The following is a 25,472-nucleotide window of genomic DNA, read 5'->3' as shown; positions in this document are numbered from 1 at the left end:
TGATAACATACCTCCCTGGTCGTTAGCTGCGCTACCTACCAGTTACTGTTTACATTTGACTTCCTTTCCTTCCTTTCCTCACTTGGTTAATTTTTCCTCTGTAGAAAGTCATTCCAGAACCTTACAGACTGCACTCATCACTGAGACAGTCTCCTTTCTTATGTATATACCCTTTTCCACTCTCCTGGCATCATGCCCCTCTCATGCTACATCTTCATCCGTGTTTCAAGAGTTTTGTTCAGTGTTTCTGCAAATGTAGTGAAATTTCATTCAGAGGATGATCCTTGTGTGGGTCAAGACCTTTTGATATTTTTTAATGTCTGCATTAGGTATATCAATGTTTTCAGAAACCTCATCTCTACTCCATCTCACTGGTGTCATCCTTTGTCTTCCATTGTGAAAACTCTTTTGAACTTGTAATTTATTTCCTCATATATCCTTACAGAATCCCCTACAATTCTTCCCTTTAAATCCTGTGTCCTAATTAACTGCTATTTAACTGACAATTTATTCTTGGGAAATTTGTGGAAGAGTTTTGGATTATTTCCCTCTATGTCTAATTTTTTTTCAAGTTTGTTTCCTTTTTATCCTGCTCTACTCATTCCCTGCTGTCTTGTATCTAGCAAAAGCTGTTTGGCTTGAGTGTTGCCATTATCTTTGCCTTTGCACATCTTGAAGCTTCCTTGCTTTTTGACATCTTTTATTAAATTATTCTTCCTGTTACACATGAGGGGGGAGGGGGATGTTATTCCATGTGTGGCGAGGTGGCGATGGGAATAAATAAAGGCAGACAGTGTAAATTGTGTGTATGTGTATATATGTATGTGTCTATGTGTACATTGAGATGTATGGGTATGTATATTTGCGTGTGTGGACGTGTATGTATATACATGTGTATGGGGGTGGGTTTGGCTATTTCTTTCGTCTGTTTCCTTGTGCTACCTCGCAAACGTGGGAGACAGCGACAAAGCAAAATAAATATATTAATAATACCTGTTTTTAGAAAGTTTCTTGCTAAATTTCATGGTACTCCTCAGGATGTTCTGTCTTTACATCTTCTGAAGAAATGTTCACTGTCTTCATCATCAGTCTGTTTTATAAACTCAAAAGTTGTGATCAGGTCACCTCTCTCTCTTCTTTTCCATGATAGGCAAATTTAACACCTCTTTCCTTTCCATGTAACTCAGTTGTCTTAACTTTGGAACCTCTTTGTTTCTCTCCTTTAGGCTTGTTCTGTTATCTCTTTGTGCTTCTTTTAAGTGCAGTGATGTAACTTGAGAACTGTAGTCTTGTTTTGGCCTTATGAGTAGGATTTATACAGCTTACTAAATGTTTCCTTATCCATGAACTTCATTGTACTTCTAATATTTGCAAGCAGATAGTTGGTTTCCTAAACCATTCTCTTAAGATGGGACTGATGACAGATTTGGAATGATGTCTTCTCCCTAGTCTTTATCACACAAAGTTCCTGGAGCTAATTTTCTGCTAGGTGAAAATCATGTCAAGGCCTTTTTTTGTATTGACAATGATGCACCTTCATTAATTTACATTCTCTTTGGTTGAATTGCATCAATAGCATGTCCGACCAGCTTTGGTCTGTCAAGGTCCCCTTGTAAGTTGATGCAATCCTCTTCACTTTTCATGTTCCTTGTGACCTTTGCATCATCTACAAACTTATTCTGTTAGGAGCCCATATCTTTTGGCAAGTTATTCACATTGATCAAGAAGAGTAACAGTTCCAGAACAGAACCCTGCTGCTTTCCATTGGCAACCTCTATCCATTTTGAGAAGGTTCCTCTGACATGTCTTTGTTCCCTTGCTCTAAGATAATTTTCTATCCATTGAAGGATAACCCCCATAATGCTGCCTGATGATTTAGGTGGTGATTTAATTTCTAGACCAGCCTCCCATGCAGCACAGTGTCAAATGTATTCTGGAAGTCCAGATACAATCAATCCACCCAGCCTTCCCTTTTCTCTAAAATAGATGTTGATGCTTGAAGTTATGTCCTAAGATTATACATATTTATACAAAAAGAGGCTTCAAAGATTAAGTGAAACATTTGATTGTCTGTATCAGTCATATGCAGATACTTCAAAGGTAAGTTAGAATATGTTAAAAGTAAGTTCAGGAATTTTTATGAATCAGAATAATTGAACATTTAACTGATACAGATAAGTCAACAAGCAAGCCTTTATTAATGGCCATTATTAATGTTTATTTATTTATTTATTTTGCTTTGTCGCTGTCTCCCGCGTTTGCGAGGTAGCGCAAGGAAACAGACGAAAGAAATGGCCCAACCCACCCCCATACACAATGTATATACATACACGTCCACACACGCAAATATACATACCTATACATCTCAATGTACACATATATATATACACACACAGACACATACATATATACCCATGCACACAATTCACACTGTCTGCCTTTATTCATTTCCATCGCCACCTCGCCACACATGGAATACCATCCCCCTCCCCCCTCATGTGTGCGAGGTAGCACTAGGAAAAGACAACAAAGGCCCCATTCGTTCACACTCAGTCTCTAGCTGTCATGCAATAATGCCCGAAACCACAGCTCCCTTTCCACATCCAGGCCCCACACAACTTTCCATGGTTTACCCCAGACGCTTCACATGCCCTGATTCAATCCACTGACAGCACGTCAACCCCGGTATACCACATCGATCCAATTCACTCTATTCCTTGCCCTCCTTTCACCCTCCTGCATGTTCAGGCCCCGATCACACAAAATCTTTTTCACTCCATCTTTCCACCTCCAATTTGGTCTCCCACTTCTCCTCTTTCCCTCCACCTCCGACACATATATCCTCTTGGTCAATCTTTCCTCACTCATTCTCTCCATGTGCCCAAACCATTTCAAAACACCCTCTTCTGCTCTCTCAACCACGCTCTTTTTATTTCCACACATCTCTCTTACCCTTACATTACTTACTCGATCAAACCACCTCACACCACACATTGTCCTCAAACATCTCATTTCCAGCACATCCACCCTCCTGCGCACAACTCTATCCATAGCCCCCGCCTCGCAACCATACAACATTGCTGGAACCACTATTCCTTCAAACATACCCATTTTTGCTTTCCGAGATAATGTTCTCGACTTCCACACATTCTTCAAGGCTCCCAGGATTTTCGCCCCCTCCCCACCCTATGATTCACTTCCGCTTCCATGGTTCCATCCGCTGCCAGATCCACTCCCAGATATCTAAAACACTTCACTTCCTCCAGTTTTTCTCCATTCAAACTTACCTCCCAATTGACTTGACCCTCAACCCTACTGTACCTAATAACCTTGCTCTTATTCACATTTACTCTTAATTTTCTTCTTTCACACACTTTACCAAACTCAGTCACCAGCTTCTGCAGTTTCTCACATGAATCAGCCACCAGCGCTGTATCATCGACGAACAACAACTGACTCACTTCCCAAGCTCTCTCATCCACAACAGTCTTCATACTTGCCCCTCTTTCCAAAACTCTTGCATTCACCTCCCTAACAACCCCATCCATAAACAAATTGAACAACCATGGAGACATCACACACCCCTGCCGCAAACCTACATTCACTGAGAACCAATCACTTTCCTCTCTTCCTACACGTACACATGCCTTACATCCTCTATAAAAACTTTTCACTGCTTCTAACAACTTGCCTCCCACACCATATATTCTTAATACCTTCCACAGAGCATCTCTATCAACTCTATCATATGCCTTCTCCAGATCCATAAATGCTGTAAGTCTGGAATTGGTTTAATACAAGCCTGTGGCAGTTAATAGAATAAGTGTAATTGCCAAGATTATATTATGTGGTTCATTCCAATTCACTTGAACATGGGATCTTCATTTTGTCACCAATTTATTCAGGTGAACGAGAACGTGCTCGTTATGATAGCGGACGTAGTCGTTATGATGAGTTGTCACTTCATGACCGTCGTGGAATACCACCGATTGATGACCGTCGTTCTGACCGAAGAGCCCCAGCCATTGATGCACGTTTCTCAGATGAACGCAGACGGTAGGATATTATCATTATTATCATTTTTCTTTTCTTTTTTAAGAGCATGCATATATGATTATGGTATGATTATTTCCTTGCTTTCTTACCCTATTGAATGTTATCAAGATTAGCCTTATTTTCTAATTAGTGTTGCATAAACATTAAGATTATGCATACATTATGAATGTATATACGAAAAAATATATGTATCTATATATGTTGAAAATACCATAGGAGTGGCACTAGTATTGACCCTCGCGTTCATGAAGCATGGGTTGAGGAGCACCGGGGATTGGAACGCTTAGAACACGCAGATCATTTCTCTTCGCACGTTCCTCCTCCTCGTCACCGCCATCAACCAGATTGGACCGGTGGTCGTCAGTCGGCTGCTTGGGACCGTCACAAGCACTCCAGGTTTTTACTTTTTTTTATTTTAGAAAATTGAATTCCCTTTAGTCTAGGCATGAATGATCCATAGGACATTAACAGTGTTATAGATTTAATTGTTTGTAGTTTTGGAGAATTAGGTTTTCATAGGAGCAAGCATATCATGCTCAGTGGGTTTATGTATAGTTTGCATTTATTTGGAACTTGCAGAAAAAATTGCTTTGGATGGAATTAGAAATATTTAGAAAAACAACTACAACAGAGCCCAACTGATACATCCTTTTCGTTATACACACAAATATCTATTGATAACTACCCCAGGACCATATTCCAAGAAAGAGTGCCATTTGTACCCAGGACCTTTGTAAAAGTTCTTGCATCCTAAGGCTACACTACTCCCAGTAGCAGGGAAAAGTAGACTCCTTTGTTGAAGAGAAGTTCTTTGACAAGACTCTCCTTCAATTGATACAACTTTGCCAAAGATGACTTTTCACTCACAGTGTAACCTCAAACAGGCAGACCCTAGTTACAAAGGCATGTGAAACATCTGGGGTTAAGCCATGGAAAAGTCTCTGGGGTCTAGATGTGGAAAAGAAGCTGTAATTTCGGTCTACCAAAACCACAGCTCCCTTTCCACATCCAGACCTTTCCATGGTATACCCCTGATGCTTTACATGCCCTAGTTCAGTCCATTGATAGCACGTCAACCCCAGTATACCACACTGTTCCAATTCAATCTACTCCTTGCATGCCTGTCACCCTCCTGTATGATCAGGCCCCAATCACTCAAAATCATTTACACTCCTTCCTTCCACCTCCAATTTGGTCTCCTGCTTCTCCTTCTTCCCTCCACCTCTGACACATATACCCTCATTGTCAACCTTTCCTCACTCATTTTCTCCATATGTCCAAACCATTTCAACAAACCCTTTTCTGCTCTCTCAAGTGCCGTCTTTTTATTTCCACACAGTTCACTTTCCCTTTCATTACTTACTCGATCAAAACACCTCAAAGCACAAATTGTCCTCACAGATTTCATTTCCAACACTTCCACCATCCTTTGTACAACCCTTTCTATAGCCCATGCCTCACAACCATACAACATTGTTGGAACCACTGTTCCTTCAAACATACCCATTTTTGCTCTTCAAGATAATGTTCTCTCCTTCCACACATTCTTCATTGCTCCCAGAACCTTCTCCCCCTCCCGCACCCTGTGACTCACTTCCACTTCCATGGCTCCATTCACTGCTAAGTCCACTCCCAGATATCTAAAACACTTCACTTCCTCCAATTTTTCTCTGTTCAAACTTATATCCCTGTTAAATTGTCCCTCAACCCTGCTGAACCCAATAACTTTGCTCTTATTCACATTTACTCTCAACTTTCTCCTTTCACACACTTTTCCAAACTCAATCACCAACTTCTGCAGTTTCTCACTCAAATCAGCCACTAGAGCTGTATCATCGGCAAACAACAACGACTTGCTTCCCTTCTCATCCCTTCTCTCCAAATGTCTTGCATTTACCTCCCTAATCACCCCATCCATGAACAAATGAAACAACAATGGGGACAATACACATCCCTTCCATAAACCAACATTCACTGGTAGCCAATCACTCTCCTTTCTTCATACTCATACACAAGCCTTACTTCCTTGGGAGAGACTTTTCACTGCTTCTAGCAGCTTACCTCCCATACCATATACTCTTTAAGACCTTCCACAAAGCATCCCTGTCAGCTATATCATATGTCTTCTCCAGATCCATAAATGCTACTTACAAATCCATCTGTTTTTCTAAGTATTTCTCACACACATTCTTCAAAGCAAACACCTGATCCACGCATTCTCTACCACTTCTGAAACCACACTGCTCTTCCCTAGTCTAATGCTCTATACATGCCTTCACCCTCTCTATCAATACCCTCCCATGTAATTTCTCAGGAATTCTCAACAAACTTATTGCCTTTGTACAATGGCAATATGCATGCATTCCGCCAATCCTCAGGTACTTCACCTTGGGCCATACATACATTGAATATCCTTACCAACCAACCAACAACACAGTCACCTCCTTTTTTAATAAATTCCACTGCAGTACCATCCAAACCCACTGCCTTGCTGAATTTCATCTTCCGTAAAGCTTTCACTACCGTTTCTCTCTTTACCGAACCATTCTCCCTGATCCTCACTTCACACACCACCCTGACCAAAACACCCTACATCTGCCACTTTGTCATCAAAAAACATTCACCAAACCTTCAAAATACTCTATCTCCTCACTTCATCACTACCTGTTATTACATTCCCACTTGCCTCTTCACTGATGTTCCCATTTGATATCTTGTCTTATGCACATTATTTACCCCCTTCCAAAACATCTTTTTCATTCCCTGTTTCCTGGCGCTACCACACTGACACAGGAAATGGTGATCATGTATGATAGAAAAAAAATATATATATATATCCCTGGGGATAGGGGAGAAAGAATACTTTCCAAGTTTTACCCCAAGTGTTGTAGAAGGCAACTAAAGGGGGCAGGAGTGGGGGGTTGGCAACCCCCTCTCATATTTGAATTTCTAAAAAGGGAAACAGAAGAATGAGTCACGCGGGGAGTGCTCATCTTCCTCAAAGGCTCAGATTTGGGTGTCTGAATGTGTATGGATGTAACCAAGATGAGAAGAAAGGAGAGATAGGTAGTATGTTTGAGGAAAGAAACCTGGATGTTCTGGCTGTGAGTGAAATGAAGCTAAAGGATAAAAGGGAAGAGTGGATTAGGAAAGTCTTGGGAGTAAAGTCGAGGGTTGGTTAGAGGACAAGGGCTAAGGAAGGAGTAGCACTACTCCTAAAGCAGGAGTTGTGGGAGTATGTGATAGAGAGTAAGAAAGTATATTCTAGATTGATGTGGGTAAACCTGAAAGTGGATGGAGAGAGATGGGTGATTATTGGTGCCTATGCACCTGATCATGAGAATAAAGATCATGAGAGGCAAGTGTTTTGGAATCACCTGAGTGAGTGCGTTAGCAGTTTTGATGCCTGAGACCAGGTTATACTAATGAGTGATTTAAATGCAAAGGTGAATAATGTGGCAGTTGAGGGTATGATTGGTGTACATTGGGGTGTTCAGTGTTGCAAATGGAAATACTGAAGAGCTTGTAGATTTGTGTGCTGTAAAAAGACTGGTGATTGGGAGTACTTGGTTTAAAAAGAGAAATATACTTCAGTATACGTATGTGAGTAGGAAAGATGGTAAATTGGAGTACGTGTTAATTGATAAACATGTAAAAGAGAGACTTTTGGACGTTAATGTGCTGAGAGGGGCAGCTTGAGGGATGTCTGATCACTGTCTTGTGGAGGCGAAGGTGAAGACTTGTAGAGGTTTTCAGAAAAGAAGAGAGAATGTTGTGGAGAGATTGGTGAGAGTATGTGAGTTTGGAAGGAACACTTGTGTGAGGAATGGGATGTATTAAGGGAAGCAGTGATGGCTTGCACAAAAGATGTATGTGGCATGAGAAAAGTGGGAGGTGGGCAGATTAAAATGAGTAGTGAGTGGTGGAATGAAGAAGTGAGGTTGTTAGTCAAAGAGAAAAGAGGTGTTTGGATGATACTTGTAGGGAATTAGTGCAAATGACTGGGAGATGTGTAAAAGAAAGCAGCAGGAGGTCAAAAGAAAGGTGCAAGAGTTTGAGAGTTTGGGTTAGAGAGTATCATTAAATTTTAGGAAGAATAAATAGATGTTTTGGAAGGAGGTAGATAATGTGCATAAGTCAAGAGAACAAATGGGAACATTGGTGAAGGGGGCAAGTGGTGAGATGATAGCAGGTACTGATGAAGTGAGAAGAAAATGGGGTGAGTATTTTGAAGGACTGCTGAATGTTTTTGATAATAGAGTGGCAGATATAAGGCGTTTTGGTCAGGGTGGTGTGCAAATTGAGAGGATTAGGGAGAATGGTTTGGTGAAGAGAGAACCGGTAGTGAAAGCTTTGCGGAAGATGAAATCCAGCAAGGCGATGGGTTTTGATGGTAATGCAGTGGAATTTATTGAAAAAAGGGATAACTGTGTTGTTGATTAGTTGGTATGGATATTCAATGTGTGTATGGACATGGTTAAATGCCCGAGGATTGGTGGAATGCATGCATAGTGCCATTGTACAAAGGTAAAGTGGATAAAGGTGAATGTTCAAATTACAGAAGCATAAGTTTGTTGAGTATTTCTAGAAAATTATATGGGAGGATATTGATTGAGAAAATGAAGGCATGTATCAGACTGGGGAAGAGCATTGTGGTTTCCAAAGTAGTATAGGATGTGTGGATCAGGTGTTTGATGACTGTATGTGAGAAGCACTTAGAAAAACTGATGGATTTGTATGTTGCACTTATGGATCTGGAGAAGGCATAGTGATAAGGTTTGTAGAGGTGCTTTGTGCTGGGTTTTAAGAGTGGTGTAGGAGGTAAGTTGCGAGAAGCAGTGAAAAGTTTTTACCAAAATGTAAGGCATTTGTATGAGTAGGAAAAGAGGAGAGTGATTGGTTCCCAGTGAATGTCGGTTTGCAGCACAGGTGTTTGACGGCCCCATGGTTGTTTAATTTCATTATGGATAAGGTGATTAGGGAGGTAAATGCAAGAGTTTTGGAGAGAGGGGTGAGTATGCAGTCTGTTGGGGATGAGAGGGCCTGGGAGGTGAGTCAGTTTTTGAGTGGATATGTTGGAAATGAAACGTTTGTGGACAATATGTTGTGTGAGGTGGTTTGGTTATGTAATGATAGGGTAAGAGAGATGTGTGGTAATAAAAAGAGTGTGGTTGAGAGTGCAGAGGAGAGTGTGTTGAAATGGCTTGGGGACATGGAGAGATTGAGTGAGGAAAGATTGACAAAGAGGGTATATGTGTCAGAGGTGGAGGGGACAAGAAGTGGGAGACCAGATTGGAGGTGTGAAAAAGATTTTGAGCAATCGGGGCCTGAACAAACAGGAGGGTGAGAGGCGTGTAGGGAATAGAGTAAATTGGAAAGATGTGGTATACTGGGGTCGATGTGCTGTCAATGGACTGAACCAGAGCATGTGAAGCAGAGGGGATAAACCATGGAAAGGTCTGTAGGGCCTGGATGTGGATTGGGAACTCTGGTTTCAGTGCATTACACATGACAGCTAGAGACAGAATGTGAACGAATGTGGCCTTTTTGTCTGTATTCCTGGCGTTGCCTCGCTGATGCAGGGGATAGCGATGCTGTTTTCCTGTGGGATGGGGTAGCGACGAAAAGGGATTAAGACAAGCAAATATGAATATGTTCATGCGTATGTATATAATGTCTGTGTGTGTGTGTATGTGTATGTATGATTTGATATGTATGTGTATGTGTATGTGCATTTGTAATGTCTGTGTGTGTGTGTATGTGTATGTATGATTTGATATGTATGTGTATGTGTATGTGCATTTGTGGGCATTTATGTGCATATATGTGTATATAAGTGGATGGTCCTTTTTCGTCTGTTTCCCGGTGTAACCTCACTGACGTGGGAAACATCTATTATGTACAACAAATGAATAAATAGTATATATGTATATGTCTGTTCCTGTATATGTATATATATATATATGTGCGTATATGGACGTTTATGTATGTATGTGTGTTAGATAGTATATATGTATATGTCTGTTCCTGTATATGTATGTATGTATGTATATCTGCGTGTATGGACATTTATGTATATGTGTGTATATGAGTGTGTATATACTTAATCGCCGTCTCCCCCATCAGCAAGGTAGCGCAAGGAAACAGACAAGGAATGGCCAACCCATCCACATACACGTTTATACATAAACACCCATACATGCACATATACATATATATACATTTCAGCGTATACATACATGTACATACACAGACATATGCACATATACGCATGTACATATTCTCACTTGCTGCCTTCATCCATTCCTGTTGCCACCCTACCAGACATGAAATAGCATCCCCCCTCCCTGAATAAGAGCAAGGTTATTAGGTACAGTAGGGTTGAGGGTCAAGTCAATTGGGAGGTAAGTTTGAATGGAGAAAAACTGGAGGAAGTAAAGTGTTTTAGATATCTGGGAGTGGATCTGGCAGCGGATGGAACCATGGAAGCCGAAGTGGATCATAGGGTGGGGGAGGGGGCGAAAATCCTGGGAGCCTTGAAGAATGTGTGGAAGTCGAGAACATTATCTCAGAAAGCAAAAATGGGTATGTTTGAAGGAATAGTGGTTCCAACAATGTTGTATGGTTGCGAGGCGTGGGCTATGGATAGAGTTGTGCGCAGGAGGATGGATGTGTTGGAAATGAGATGTTTGAGGACAATGTGTGGTGTGAGGTGGTTTGATTGAGTAAGTAACGTAAGGGTAAGAGAGATGTATGGAAATAAAAAGAGCGTGGTTGAGAGAGCAGAAGAGGGTGTTTTGAAATGGTTTGGGCACATGGAGAGAATGAGTGAGGAAAGATTGACCAAGAGGATATATGTGTCGGAGGTGGAGGGAATGAGGAGAAGTGGGACACCAAATTGGAGGTGGAAAGATGGAGTGAAAAAGATTTTGTGTGATCGGGGCCTGAACATGCAGGAGGGTGAAAGGAGGGCAAGGAATAGAGTGAATTGGATCGATGTGGTATACCGGGGTTGACTTGCTGTCAGTGGATTGAATCAGGGCATGTGAAGCGTCTGGGGTAAACCATGGAAAGCTGTGTAGGTATGTATATTTGCGTGTGTGGACGTATGTATATACATGTGTATGGGGGTGGGTTGGGCCATTTCTTTCGTCTGTTTTCTTGCGCTACCTCACAAACGCGGGAGACAGCGACAAAGCAAAAAAAAAATATATATATATATATATATATATATATATATATATATATATATATATATATATATATATATATATATATATATATTTTTTATTTATTTATTTATTATACTTTGTCGCTGTCTCCCGCGTTTGCGAGGTAGCGCAAGGAAACACACGAATGAAATGGCCCAACCCCCCCCATACACATGTATATACATACGTCCACACACGCAAATATACATACCTACACAGCTTTCCATGGCTTACCCCAGACGCTTCACATGCCTTGATTCAATCCACTGACAGCACGTCAACCCTGGTATACCACCTCGCTCCAATTCACTCTATTCCTTGCCCTCCTTTCACCCTCCTGCATGTTCAGGCCCCGATCACACAAAATCTTTTTCACTCCATCTTTCCACCTCCAATTTGGTCTCCCTCTTCTCCTTGTTCCCTCCACCTCCAACACATATATCCTCTTGGTCAATCTTTCCTCACTCATCCTCTCCATGTGCCCAAACCACTTCAAAACACCCTCTTCTGCTCTCTCAACCACGCTCTTTTTATTTCCATACATCTCTCTCACCCTTACGTTACTCACTCGATCAAACCACCTCACACCACACATTGTCCTCAAACATCTCATTTCCAGCACATCCATCCTCCTGCGCACAACTCTATCCATAGCCCACGCCTCGCAACTATACAACATTGTTGGAACCACTATTCCTTCAAACATACCCATTTTTGCTTTCCGAGATAATGTTCTCGACTTCCACACATTCTTCAAGGCCCCCAGAATTTTCGCCCCCTCCCCCACCCTATGATCCACTTCCGCTTCCATGGTTCCATCCGCTGCCAGATCCACTCCCAGATATCTATAACACTTCACTTCCTCCAGTTTTTCTCCATTCAAACTCACCTCCCAATTGACTTGACCCTCAACCCTACTGTACCTAATAACCTTGCTCTTATTCACATTTACTCTTAACTTTCTTCTTCCACACACTTTACCAAACTCAGTCACCAGCTTCTGCAGTTTCTCACATGAATCAGCCACCAGCGCTGTATCATCAGCGAACAACAACTGACTCACTTCCCAAGCTCTCTCATCCCCAACAGACTTCATACTTGCCCCTCTTTCCAAAACTCTTGCATTTACCTCCCTAACAACCCCATCCATAAACAAATTAAACAGCCATGGAGACATCACACACCCCAGCCGCAAACCTACATTCACTGAGAACCAGTCACTTTCCTCTCTTCCTACACGTACACATGCCTTACATCCTCGATAAAAACTTTTCACTGCTTCTAACAACTTTCCTCCCACACCATATATTCTTAATACCTTCCACAGAGCATCTCTATCAACTCTATCATATGCCTTCTCCAGATCCATAAATGCTACATACAAATCCATTTGCTTTTCTAAGTATTTCTCACATACATTCTTCAAAGCAAACACCTGATCCACACATCCTCTACCACTTCTGAAACCACACTGCTCTTCCCCAATCTGATGCTCTGTACATGCCTTCACCCTCTCAATCAATACCCTCCCATATAATTTACCAGGAATACTCAACAAACTTATACTTCTGTAATTTGAGCACTCACTCTCATCCCCTTTGCCTTTGTACAATGGCACTATGCACGCATTCCGCCAATCCTCAGGCACCTCACCATGAGTCATACATACATTAAATAACCTTACCAACCAGTCAACAATACAGTCACCCCCTTTTTTAATAAATTCCACTGCAATACCATCCAAACCTGCTGCCTTGCCGGCTTTCATCTTCCGCAAAGCTTTCACTACAAATCATTTTCCCTAACTCTCTCACTTTGCACACCACCTCGACCAAAACACCCTATATCTGCCACTCTATCATCAAACACATTCAACAAACCTTCAAAATACTCACTCCATCTCCTTCTCACATCACCACTACTTGTTATCACCTCCCCATTTGCGCCCTTCACTGAAGTTCCCATTTGCTCCCTTGTCTTACGCACTTTATTTACCTCCTTCCAGAACATCTTTTTATTCTCCCTAAAATTTAATGATACTCTCTCACCCCAACTCTCATTTGCCCTTTTTTTCACCTCTTGCACCTTTCTCTTGACCTCCTGTCTCTTTCTTTTATACATCTCCCACTCAATTGCATTTTTTCCCTGCAAAAATCGTCCAAATGCCTCTCTCTTCTCTTTCACTAATACTCTTACTTCTTCATCCCACCACTCACTACCCTTTCTAATCAACCCACCTCCCACTCTTCTCATGCCACAAGCATCTTTTGCGCAATCCATCACTGATTCCCTAAATACATCCCATTCCTCCCCCACTCCCCTTACTTCCATTGTTCTCACCTTTTTCCATTCTGTACTCAGTCTCTCCTGGTACTTCCTCACACAGGTCTCCTTCTCAAGCTCACTCACTCTCACCACCCTCTTCACCCCAACATTCACTCTTCTTTTCTGAAAACCCATACAAATCTTCACCTTAGCCTCCAGAAGATAATGATCAGACATCCCTCCAGTTGCACCTCTCAGCACATTAACATCCAAAAGTCTCTCTTTCGCACGCCTGTCAATTAACACGTAATCCAATAACGCTCTCTGGCCATCTCTCCTACTTACATAAGTATACTTATGTATATCTCGCTTTTTAAACCAGGTATTCCCAATCATCAGTCCTTTTTCAGCACATAAATCTACAAGCTCTTCACCATTTCCATTTACAACACTGAACACCCCATGTATACCAATTATTCCCTCAACTGCCACATTACTCACCTTTGCATTCAAATCACCCATCACTATAACCCGGTCTCGTGCATCAAAACCACTAACACACTCATTCAGCTGCTCCCAAAACACTTGCCTCTCTTGATCTTTCTTCTCATGCCCAGGTGCATATGCACCAATAATCACCCACCTCTCTCCATCAACTTTCAGTTTTACCCATATTAATCGAGAATTTACTTTCTTACACTCTATCACATACTCCCACAACTCCTGTTTCAGGAGTATTGCTACTCCTTCCCTTGCTCTTGTCCTCTCACTAACCCCTGACTTTACTCCCCAGACATTCCCAAACCACTCTTCCCCTTTACCCTTGAGCTTCGTTTCACTCAGAGCCAAAACATCCAGGTTCCTTTCCTCAAACATACTACCTATCTCTCCTTTTTTCACATCTTGGTTACATCCACACACATTTAGGCACCCCACTCTGAGCCTCCGAGGAGGATGAGCACTCCCCGCGTGACTCCTTCTTCTGTTTCCCATTTTAGAAAGTTAATACAAGGAGGGGAGGATTTCTGGCCCCCCGCTCCCGTCCCCTCTAGTCGCTTTCTACGACACGCGAGGAATACGTGGGAAGTATTCTTTCACCCCTATCCCCAGGGATAATATACATATATATATACATATACACATACACACACATACACATACATACGCACATATACACACACACACACATACATATATATACATATGAAAAATGTAAGAAACAATTTAGAAAACTGAAACTTCTAGCTTGAAATGAATGAAAAAAATGAATGTCACATAATGGTTCAACCTCTGGCTATGGAAAAAAGGAAATGTATAATTTATTTACACAAACGTCAATAGCAGTTCTCATCAATTTAACCACTGCATCAATAAGCTTCAATGTCTAAGCTACATTTTTCTCCAATTTCACTATTTTCCTTCACATATATATATATATATATATATATATTATCCCTGGGGATAGGGGAGAAAGAATACTTCCCACGTATTCCCTGTGTGTCGTAGAAGGCGACTAAAAGGGGAGGGAGCGTGGGGCTGCAAATCTTCCCCTCTCGTTTTTTTTTTAATTTTCCAAAACAAGGAACAGAGAAGGGGGCCAGGTGAGGATATTCCCTCCAAGGCTCAGTCCTCTGTTCTTAACGCTACCTCGCTAACGCGGGAAATGGCGAATAGTTTGAAAGAAAAAGAAGAATATATATATATATATATTATCCCTGGGGATAGGGGTGAAAGAATACTTCCCACGCATTCCTCGCGTGTCATAGAAGGCGACTAGAGGGGACGGGAGCGGGGGGCCAGAAATCCTCCCCTCCTTGTATTTTTAACTTTCTAAAATGGGAAACAGAAGAAGGAGTCACGCGGGGAGTGCTCATCCTCCTCGAAGGCTCAGGCTGGGGTGTCTAAATGTGTGTGGATGTAACCAAGATGTGAAAAAAGGAGAGATAGGTAGTATGTTTGAGGAAAGGAACCTGGATGTTTTGGCTCTGAGTGAAACAAAGCTCAAGGGTAAAGGGGAAGAGTGGTTTGGAAATGTCTTGGGAGTAAAGTCAGGGGTTAGTGAGAGGACAAGAGCAAGGGAAGGAGTAGCAGTACTCCTGAAACAGGAGTTGTGGGAGTATGTGATAGAATGTACGAAAGTAAATTCTCGATTGATATGGGTAAAACTGAAAGTTGATGGAGAGAGATGGGTGATTATTGGTGCATATGCACCTGGGCATGAGAAGAAAGATCATGAGAGGCAAGTGTTTAGGGAGTAGCTGAATGAGTGCGTTAGTGGTTTTGATGCACGAGACCGGGTTATAGTGATGGGTGATTTGAATGCAAAGGGGAGTAATGTGGCAGTTGAGGGAATAATGGGTATACATGGGGTGTTCAGTGTTGTAAATGGAAATGGTGAAGAGCTTGTAGATTTATGTGCTGAAAAAGGACTGGTGATTGGGAATACCTGGTTTAAAAAGCGAGATATACATAAGTATACTTATGTAAGTAGGAGAGATGGCCAGAGACCGTTATTGGATTACGTGTTATTTGACAGGCACGCAAAAGAGAGACTTTTGGATGTTAATGTGCTGGGAGGTGCAACTGGAGGGATGTCTGATCATTATCTTGTGGAGGCTAAGGTGAAGATTTGTATGGGTTTTCAGAAAAGAAGAGTGAATGTTGGGGTGAAGAGGGTGGTGAGAGTAAGTGAGCTTGGGAAGGAGACTTGTGTGAGGAAGTACCAGGGGTGACTGAGTATAGAATGGAAAAAAGTGAGAACAATGGAAGTAAGGGGAGTGGGGGAGGAATGGGATGTATTTAGTGAATCAGGGATAGATTGCGCAAAAGATGCTTGTGGCATGAGAAGAGAGGGAGGTGGGTTGATTAGAAAGGGTAGTGAGTGGTGGGATGAAGAAGTAAGATTATTAGTGAAAGAGAAGAGAGAGGCATTTGGACAATTTTTGCAGGGAAAAAATGCAACTGAGTGGGAGATGTATAAAAGAAAGAGACAGGAGGTCAAGAGAAAGGTGCAAGAAGTGAAAAAGAGGGCAAATGAGAGTTGGGGTGAGAGAGTATCATTAAATTTTAGGGAAAATAAAAAGATGTTCTGGAAGGAGGTAAATAAAGTGCATAAGACAAGGGAGCAAATGGGAACTTCAGTGAAGGGCACAAATGGTGAGGTCATAACAAGTAGTGGTGATATGAGAAGGAGATGGAGTGAGTATTTTGAATCAAGGTTTGTTGAATGTGTTTGATGATAGAGTGGCAGATGTAGGGTGTTTTGGTCGAGGTGGTGTGCAAAGTGAGAGGGTTAGGGAAAATGATTTGGTAAACAGAGAAGAGGTAGTAAAAGCTTTGCGGAAGATGAAAGTTGGCAAGGCAGCAGGTTTGGATGGTATTGCAGTGGAATTTATTAAAAAAGGGGGTGACTGTATTGTTGACTGGTTGGTAAGGTTATTTAATGTATGTATGACTCATGGTGAGGTGCCTGAGGATTGGCGAAATGCGTGCATAGTGCCATTGTACAAAGGCAAAGGGGATAAGAGTGAGTGCTCAAATTACAGAGGTATAAGTTTGTTGAGTATTCCTGGGAAATTATATGGGAGGGTATTGATTGAGAGGGTGAAGGAATGTACAGAGCATCAGATTGGGGAAGAGCAGTGAGGTTTCAGAAGTGGTAGAGGATGTGTGGATCAGGTGTTTGCTTTGAAGGATGTATGTGAGAAATACTTAGAAAAGCAAATGGATTTGTATGTATCATTTATGGATCTGGAGAAGGCATATGATAGAGTTGATAGAGATGCTCTGTGGAAGGTATTAAGAATATATGGTGTGGGAGGCAAGTTGTTAGAAGCAGTGAAAAGTTTTTATCGAGGATGTATGGCATTTGTACGTGTAGGAAGAGAGGAACGTGATTTTTTCTCAGTGAATGTAGGTTTGTGGCAGGGGTGTGTGATGTCTCCATGGTTGTTTAATTTGTTTATGGATGGGCTTGTTAGGGAGGTAAATGCAAGAGTTTTGGAAAGAGGGGCAAGTATGAAGTGTGTTGTGGATGAGAGAGCTTGGGAAGTGAGTCAGTTGTTGTTCGCTGATGATACAGCGCTGGTGGCTGATTCATGTGAGAAACTGCAGAAGCTGGTGACTGAGTTTAGTAAAGTGTGTGAAAGAAGAAAGCTAAGAGTAAATGTGAATAAGAGCAAGGTTATTAGGTACAGTAGGGTTGAGGGTCAAGTCAGTTGGGAGGTAAGTTTGAATGGAGAAAAACTGGAGGAAGTAAAGTGTTTTAGATATCTGGGAGTGGATCTGGCAGCGGATGGAACCATGGAAGCGGAAGTGAATCATAGGGTGGGGGAGGGGGTGAAAATCCTGGGAGCCTTGAAGAATGTTTGGAAGTCGAGAACATTATCTCGGAAAGCAAAAATGGGTATGTTTGAAGGAATAGTGGTTCCAACAATGTTGTATGGTTGCGAGGCGTGGGCTATGGATAAAGTTGTGCGCAGGAGGGTGGATGTGCTGGAAATGAGATGTTTGAGGACAATGTGTGGTGTGAGGTGGTTTGATCGAGTAAGTAATGTAAGGGTAAGATAGATGTGTGGAAATAAAAAGAGTGTGGTTGAGAGAGCAGAAGAGGGTGTTTTGAAATGGTTTGGGCACATGGAGAGAATGAGTGAGGAAAGATTGACCAAGAGGATATATGTGTTGGAGGTGGAGGGAACGAGGAGAAGTGGGAGACCAAATTGGAGGTGGAAAGATGGAGTGAAAAAGATTTTGTGTGATAGGGGCCTAAACATGCAGGAGGGTGAAAGGAGGGCAAGGAATAGAGTGAATTGGATCGATGTGGTATACCGGGGTTGACGTGCTGTCAGTGGATTGAATCAGGGCATGTGAAGCGTCTGGGGTAAACCATGGAAAGCTGTGTATGTATGTATATTTGCGTGTGTGGACGTATGTATGTACATGTGTATGGGGGTGGTTTAGGCCATTTCTTTCGTCTGTTTCCTTGCGCTACCTCGCAAACGCGGGAGACAGCAAAAAAAAAAAAAAAATTACTCATGGTGAGGTGCCTGAGGATTGGCGGAATGCGTGCATAGTGCCATCGTACAAAGGCAAAGGGGATAAGAGTGAGTGCTGGAAGTTGAGAACATTATCTCGGAAAGCAAAAATGGGTATGTTTGAAGGAATAGTGGTTCCAACAATGTTGTATGGTTGCGAGGCGTGGGCTATGGATAAAGTTGTGCGCAGGAGGGTTGATGTGCTAGAAATGAGATGTTTGAGGACAATGTGTGGTGTGAGGTGGTTTGATCGAGTAAGTAATGTAAGGGTAAGAGAGATGTGTGGAAATAAAAAGAGTGTGGTTGAGAGAGCAGAAGAGGGTGTTTTGAAATGGTTTGGGCACATGGAGAGAATGAGTGAGGAAAGATTGACCAAGAGGATATATGTGTCGGAGGTGGAGGGAACGAGGAGAAGAGGGAGACCAAATTGGAGGTGGAAAGATGGAGTGAAAAAGATTTTGTTGTGATCGGGGCCTGAACATGCAGGAGGGTGAAAGGAGGGCAAGGAATAGAGTGAATTGGATCGATGTGGTATACCGGGGTTGACGTGCTGTCAGTGGATTGAATCAGGGCATGTGAAGCGTCTGGGGTAAACCCTGGAAAGCTGTGTAGGTATGTATATTTGCGTGTGTGGACGTATGTATATACATGTGTATGGGGGTGGGTTGGGCCATTTGTTTCGTCTGTTTCCTTGCGCTACCTCGCAAACGCGGGAGACAGCAAAAAAAAAAAAAAAAATTACTCATGGTGAGGTGCCTGAGGATTGGCGGAATGCGTGCATAGTGCCATCGTACAAAGGCAAAGGGGATAAGAGTGAGTGCTCAAATTTCAGAGGTATAAGTTTGTTGAGTATTCCTGGGAAATTATATGGGAGGGTATTGATTGAGAGGGTGAAGGCATGTACAGAGCATCAGATTGGGAAGAGCAGTGTGGTTTCAGAAGTGGTAGAGGATGTGTTGATCAGGTGCTTGCTTTGAAGAATGTATGTGAGAAATACTTAGAAAAGCAAATGGATTTGTATATAGCATTTATGGATCTGGAGAAGGCATATGATGATTGATAGAGATGCTCTGTGGAAGGTATTATAGAAAATATGGTGTGGGAGGAAAGTTGTTAGAAGCAGTGAAAAGTTTTATCGAGGATGTAAGGCATGTGTACGTGTAGGAAGAGAGGGAAAGTGGTTGGTTCTCAGTGAATGTAGGTTTGCGGCAGGGGTGTGTGATGTCTCCATGGTTGTTTAATTTGTTTAATTTGGATGGAGTTGTTAATGAGGTAATGCAAGAGTTTTGGAAAGAGGGGCAAGTATGAAGTCTGTTGGGATGAGAGAGCTTGGGAAGATGAGGTCAGTTGTTGTTCGCTGATATACCGGGTTGAGTGCTGTCATGATGATCAGGGATGTGAAGCGTGGGTAAACTGCAGAAAGCTGGTGACTGAGTTTGGTAAAGTGTGTGAAGAAGTAAAGCTAAAAGTAATGTGATAAGGAGCAAGTGTTTTAGGTTACTGTGGTGTTCCTGGGTACAGTCAATTGGGAGTACGAGTGAATGGAAAAAACTGGAGGAAGTAAATGTTTTAGATATCTGGGAGTGGATCGGCAGCGGATGGAACAATGGGTGCGAAGTGAATCATAGATGGAGAGGGGGGAAAATCGGAGCCTTGAAGAATGTGGAAGTCGAGAACGATTATTTTGGAAAGCAAAAATGGGGTATGTTTGAAGGAATAGTGGTTCCAACAATGTTGTATGGTTGCGAGGCGTGGGCTATAGATAGAGTTGTGCGCAGGAGGGTTTGGATGTGCTAGAAATGAGATGTTTGAGGACAATGTGTGGTGTGAGGTGGTTTGATCGAGTAAGTAATGTAAGGGTAAGAGAGATGTGTGGAAATAAAAAGAGGTGGTTCAGAGAGCAGAAGAGGGTGTTTTGAAATGGTTTGGGCACATGGAGAGAATGAGTGAGGAGAGATTGACCAAGAGGATATATGTGTCGAGGTGGAGGGAACGAGGAGAAGTGGGAGACCAAATTGGAGGTGGAAGATGGAGTGAAAAAGATTTTGTGTGATCGGGGCCTGAAATGCAGGAGGGTGAAAGGAGGGCAAGGAATAGAGTGAATTGGATCGATGTGGTATACCGGGGTTGACGTGCTGTCAGTGGATTGAATCAGGGCTTGTGAAGCATCTGGGGTAAACCCTGGAAAGCTGTGTAGGTATGTATATTTGCGTGTGTGGACGTATGTATATACATGTGTATGGGGGTGGGTTGGGCCATTTGTTTCGTCTGTTTCCTTGCGCTACCCTCGCAAACGCGGGAGACAGCAAAAAAAAAAAAAAAAATTACTCATGGTGAGGTGCCTGAGGATTGGCGGAATGCGTGCATAGTGCCATCGTACAAAGGCAAAGGGGATAAGAGTGAGTGCTCAAATTTCAGAGGTAATAAGTTTGTTGAGTATTCCTGGGAAATTATATGGGAGGGTATTGATTGAGAGGGTGAAGGCATGTACAGAGCATCAGATTGGGGAAGAGCAGTGTGGTTTCAGAAGTGTTAGAGGATGTGTTGAGTCAGGTGTTTGCTTTGAAGAATGTATGTGAGAAATACTTAGAAAAGCAAATGGATTTGTATATAACATTTATGGATCTGGAGAAGGCATATGATAGAGTTGATAGAGATGCTCTGTGGAAGGTATTAAGAATATATGGTGTGGGAGGAAAGTTGTTAGAAGCAGTGAAAAGTTTTTATTCGAGGATGTAAGGCATGTGTACGTGTAGGAAGAGAGGAAAGTGATTGGTTCTCAGTGAATGTAGGTTTGCGGCAGGGGTGTGTGATGTCTCCATGGTTGTTTAATTTGTTTAATTTGGATGGAGTTGTTAATGAGGTAAATGCAAGAGTTTTGGAAAGAGGGGCAAGTATGAAGTCTGTTGGGGATGAGAGAGCTTGGGAAGTGAGTCAGTTGTTGTTCGCTGATGATACAGCGTTGGTGGCTGATTCATGTGAGAAACTGCAGAAGCTGGTGACTGAGTTTGGTAAAGTGTGTGAAAGAAGAAAGCTAAAAGTAAATGTGAATAAGAGCAAGGTTATTAGGTACAGTAGGGTTGAGGGTCAAGTCAATTGGGAGGTAAGAGTGAATGGAGAAAAACTGGAGGAAGTAAAGTGTTTAGATATCTGGGAGTGGATCTGGCAGCGGATGGTACAATGGAAGCGGAAGCGAATCATAGGGTGGAGGAGGGGGCGAAAATCCTGGGAGCCTTGAAGAATGTGTGGAAGTCGAGAACATTATCTCGGAAAGCAAAAATGGGTATGTTTGAAGGAATAGTGGTTCCAACAATGTTGTATGGTTGCGAGGCGTGGGCTATGGATAGAGTTGTGCGCAGGAGGATGGATGTGCTGGAAATGAGATGTTTGAGGACAATGTGTGGTGTGAGGTGGTTTGATTGAGTAAGTAACGTAAGGGTAAGAGAGATGTATGGAAATAAAAAGAGCGTGGTTGAGAGAGCAGAAGAGGGTGTTTTGAAATGGTTTGGGCACATGGAGAGAATGAGTGAGGAAAGATTGACCAAGAGGATATATGTGTCGGAGGTGGAGGGAATGAGGAGAAGTGGGACACCAAATTGGAGGTGGAAAGATGGAGTGAAAAAGATTTTGTGTGATCGGGGCCTGAACATGCAGGAGGGTGAAAGGAGGGCAAGGAATAGAGTGAATTGGATCGATGTGGTATACCGGGGTTGACTTGCTGTCAGTGGATTGAATCAGGGCATGTGAAGCGTCTGGGGTAAACCATGGAAAGCTGTGTAGGTATGTATATTTGCGTGTGTGGACGTATGTATATACATGTGTATGGGGGTGGGTTGGGCCATTTCTTTCGTCTGTTTTCTTGCGCTACCTCAGCAAACGCGGGAGACAGCGACAAAGCAAAAAAAAAATATATATATATATATATATATATATATATATATATATATATATATATATATATATATATATATATATATATATATATATTTTTATTTATTTATTTATTATACTTTGTCGCTGTCTCCCGCGCCGCGTTTGCGAGGTAGCGCAAGGAAACACACGAATGAAATGGCCCAACCCCCCCCATACACATGTATATACATACGTCCACACACGCAAATATACATACCTACACAGCTTTCCATGGCTTACCCCAGACGCTTCACATGCCTTGATTCAATCCACTGACAGCACGTCAACCCTGGTATACCACCTCGCTCCAATTCACTCTATTCCTTGCCCTCCTTTCACCCTCCTGCATGTTCAGGCCCCGATCACACAAAATCTTTTTCACTCCATCTTTCCACCTCCAATTTGGTCTCCCTCTTCTCCTTGTTCCCTCCACCTCCAACACATATATCCTCTTGGTCAATCTTTCCTCACTCATCCTCTCCATGTGCCCAAACCACTTCAAAACACCCTCTTCTGCTCTCTCAACCACGCTCTTTTTATTTCCACACATCTCTCTCACCCTTACGTTACTCACTCGATCAAACCACCTCACACCACACATTGTCCTCAAACATCTCATTTCCAGCACATCCATCCTCCTGCGCACAACTCTATCCATAGCCCACGCCTCGCAACTATACAACATTGTTGGAACCACTATTCCTTCAAACATACCCATTTTTGCTTTCCGAGATAATGTTCTCGACTTCCACACATTCTTCAAGGCCCCCAGAATTTTCGCCCCCTCCCCCACCCTATGATCCACTTCCGCTTCCATGGTTCCATCCGCTGCCAGATCCACTCCCAGATATCTATAACACTTCACTTCCTCCAGTTTTTCTCCATTCAAACTCACCTCCCAATTGACTTGACCCTCAACCCTACTGTACCTAATAACCTTGCTCTTATTCACATTTACTCTTAACTTTCTTCTTCCACACACTTTACCAAACTCAGTCACCAGCTTCTGCAGTTTCTCACATGAATCAGCCACCAGCGCTGTATCATCAGCGAACAACAACTGACTCACTTCCCAAGCTCTCTCATCCCCAACAGACTTCATACTTGCCCCTCTTTCCAAAACTCTTGCATTTACCTCCCTAACAACCCCATCCATAAACAAATTAAACAGCCATGGAGACATCACACACCCCAGCCGCAAACCTACATTCACTGAGAACCAGTCACTTTCCTCTCTTCCTACACGTACACATGCCTTACATCCTCGATAAAAACTTTTCACTGCTTCTAACAACTTTCCTCCCACACCATATATTCTTAATACCTTCCACAGAGCATCTCTATCAACTCTATCATATGCCTTCTCCAGATCCATAAATGCTACATACAAATCCATTTGCTTTTCTAAGTATTTCTCACATACATTCTTCAAAGCAAACACCTGATCCACACATCCTCTACCACTTCTGAAACCACACTGCTCTTCCCCAATCTGATGCTCTGTACATGCCTTCACCCTCTCAATCAATACCCTCCCATATAATTTACCAGGAATACTCAACAAACTTATACTTCTGTAATTTGAGCACTCACTCTCATCCCCTTTGCCTTTGTACAATGGCACTATGCACGCATTCCGCCAATCCTCAGGCACCTCACCATGAGTCATACATACATTAAATAACCTTACCAACCAGTCAACAATACAGTCACCCCCTTTTTTAATAAATTCCACTGCAATACCATCCAAACCTGCTGCCTTGCCGGCTTTCATCTTCCGCAAAGCTTTCACTACAAATCATTTTCCCTAACTCTCTCACTTTGCACACCACCTCGACCAAAACACCCTATATCTGCCACTCTATCATCAAACACATTCAACAAACCTTCAAAATACTCACTCCATCTCCTTCTCACATCACCACTACTTGTTATCACCTCCCCATTTGCGCCCTTCACTGAAGTTCCCATTTGCTCCCTTGTCTTACGCACTTTATTTACCTCCTTCCAGAACATCTTTTTATTCTCCCTAAAATTTAATGATACTCTCTCACCCCAACTCTCATTTGCCCTTTTTTTCACCTCTTGCACCTTTCTCTTGACCTCCTGTCTCTTTCTTTTATACATCTCCCACTCAATTGCATTTTTTCCCTGCAAAAATCGTCCAAATGCCTCTCTCTTCTCTTTCACTAATACTCTTACTTCTTCATCCCACCACTCACTACCCTTTCTAATCAACCCACCTCCCACTCTTCTCATGCCACAAGCATCTTTTGCGCAATCCATCACTGATTCCCTAAATACATCCCATTCCTCCCCCACTCCCCTTACTTCCATTGTTCTCACCTTTTTCCATTCTGTACTCAGTCTCTCCTGGTACTTCCTCACACAGGTCTCCTTCTCAAGCTCACTCACTCTCACCACCCTCTTCACCCCAACATTCACTCTTCTTTTCTGAAAACCCATACAAATCTTCACCTTAGCCTCCAGAAGATAATGATCAGACATCCCTCCAGTTGCACCTCTCAGCACATTAACATCCAAAAGTCTCTCTTTCGCACGCCTGTCAATTAACACGTAATCCAATAACGCTCTCTGGCCATCTCTCCTACTTACATAAGTATACTTATGTATATCTCGCTTTTTAAACCAGGTATTCCCAATCATCAGTCCTTTTTCAGCACATAAATCTACAAGCTCTTCACCATTTCCATTTACAACACTGAACACCCCATGTATACCAATTATTCCCTCAACTGCCACATTACTCACCTTTGCATTCAAATCACCCATCACTATAACCCGGTCTCGTGCATCAAAACCACTAACACACTCATTCAGCTGCTCCCAAAACACTTGCCTCTCTTGATCTTTCTTCTCATGCCCAGGTGCATATGCACCAATAATCACCCACCTCTCTCCATCAACTTTCAGTTTTACCCATATTAATCGAGAATTTACTTTCTTACACTCTATCACATACTCCCACAACTCC

The 25,472-nt window shown here is 42.4% G+C and overlaps 1 protein-coding gene across 6 annotated transcripts in view; it reads left to right on the top strand.

The window, feature by feature from the left end:
* The window catches only part of LOC139749432 (uncharacterized), a 457,243-nt gene that overhangs the window by 263,525 nt on the left and 168,246 nt on the right, over nt 1-25,472 (top strand). For all 6 annotated transcript variants that reach the window (XM_071663280.1, XM_071663279.1, XM_071663278.1 and 3 more), the window contains 2 exons: nt 3,906-4,056; nt 4,273-4,452. In XM_071663280.1, the coding sequence (XP_071519381.1) occupies nt 3,906-4,056; nt 4,273-4,452 (331 nt within the window). The remainder of the gene's footprint in view (nt 1-3,905; nt 4,057-4,272; nt 4,453-25,472) is intronic.

The sequence above is a fragment of the Panulirus ornatus genome, chromosome 7, assembly GCF_036320965.1.
Source record: "Panulirus ornatus isolate Po-2019 chromosome 7, ASM3632096v1, whole genome shotgun sequence".
Taxonomy (NCBI): Eukaryota; Metazoa; Arthropoda; class Malacostraca; order Decapoda; family Palinuridae; genus Panulirus; species Panulirus ornatus.
The sequence above is the reverse complement of the archived record's forward strand: the minus strand, read 5'-3'. Positions and strand labels throughout refer to the sequence as shown.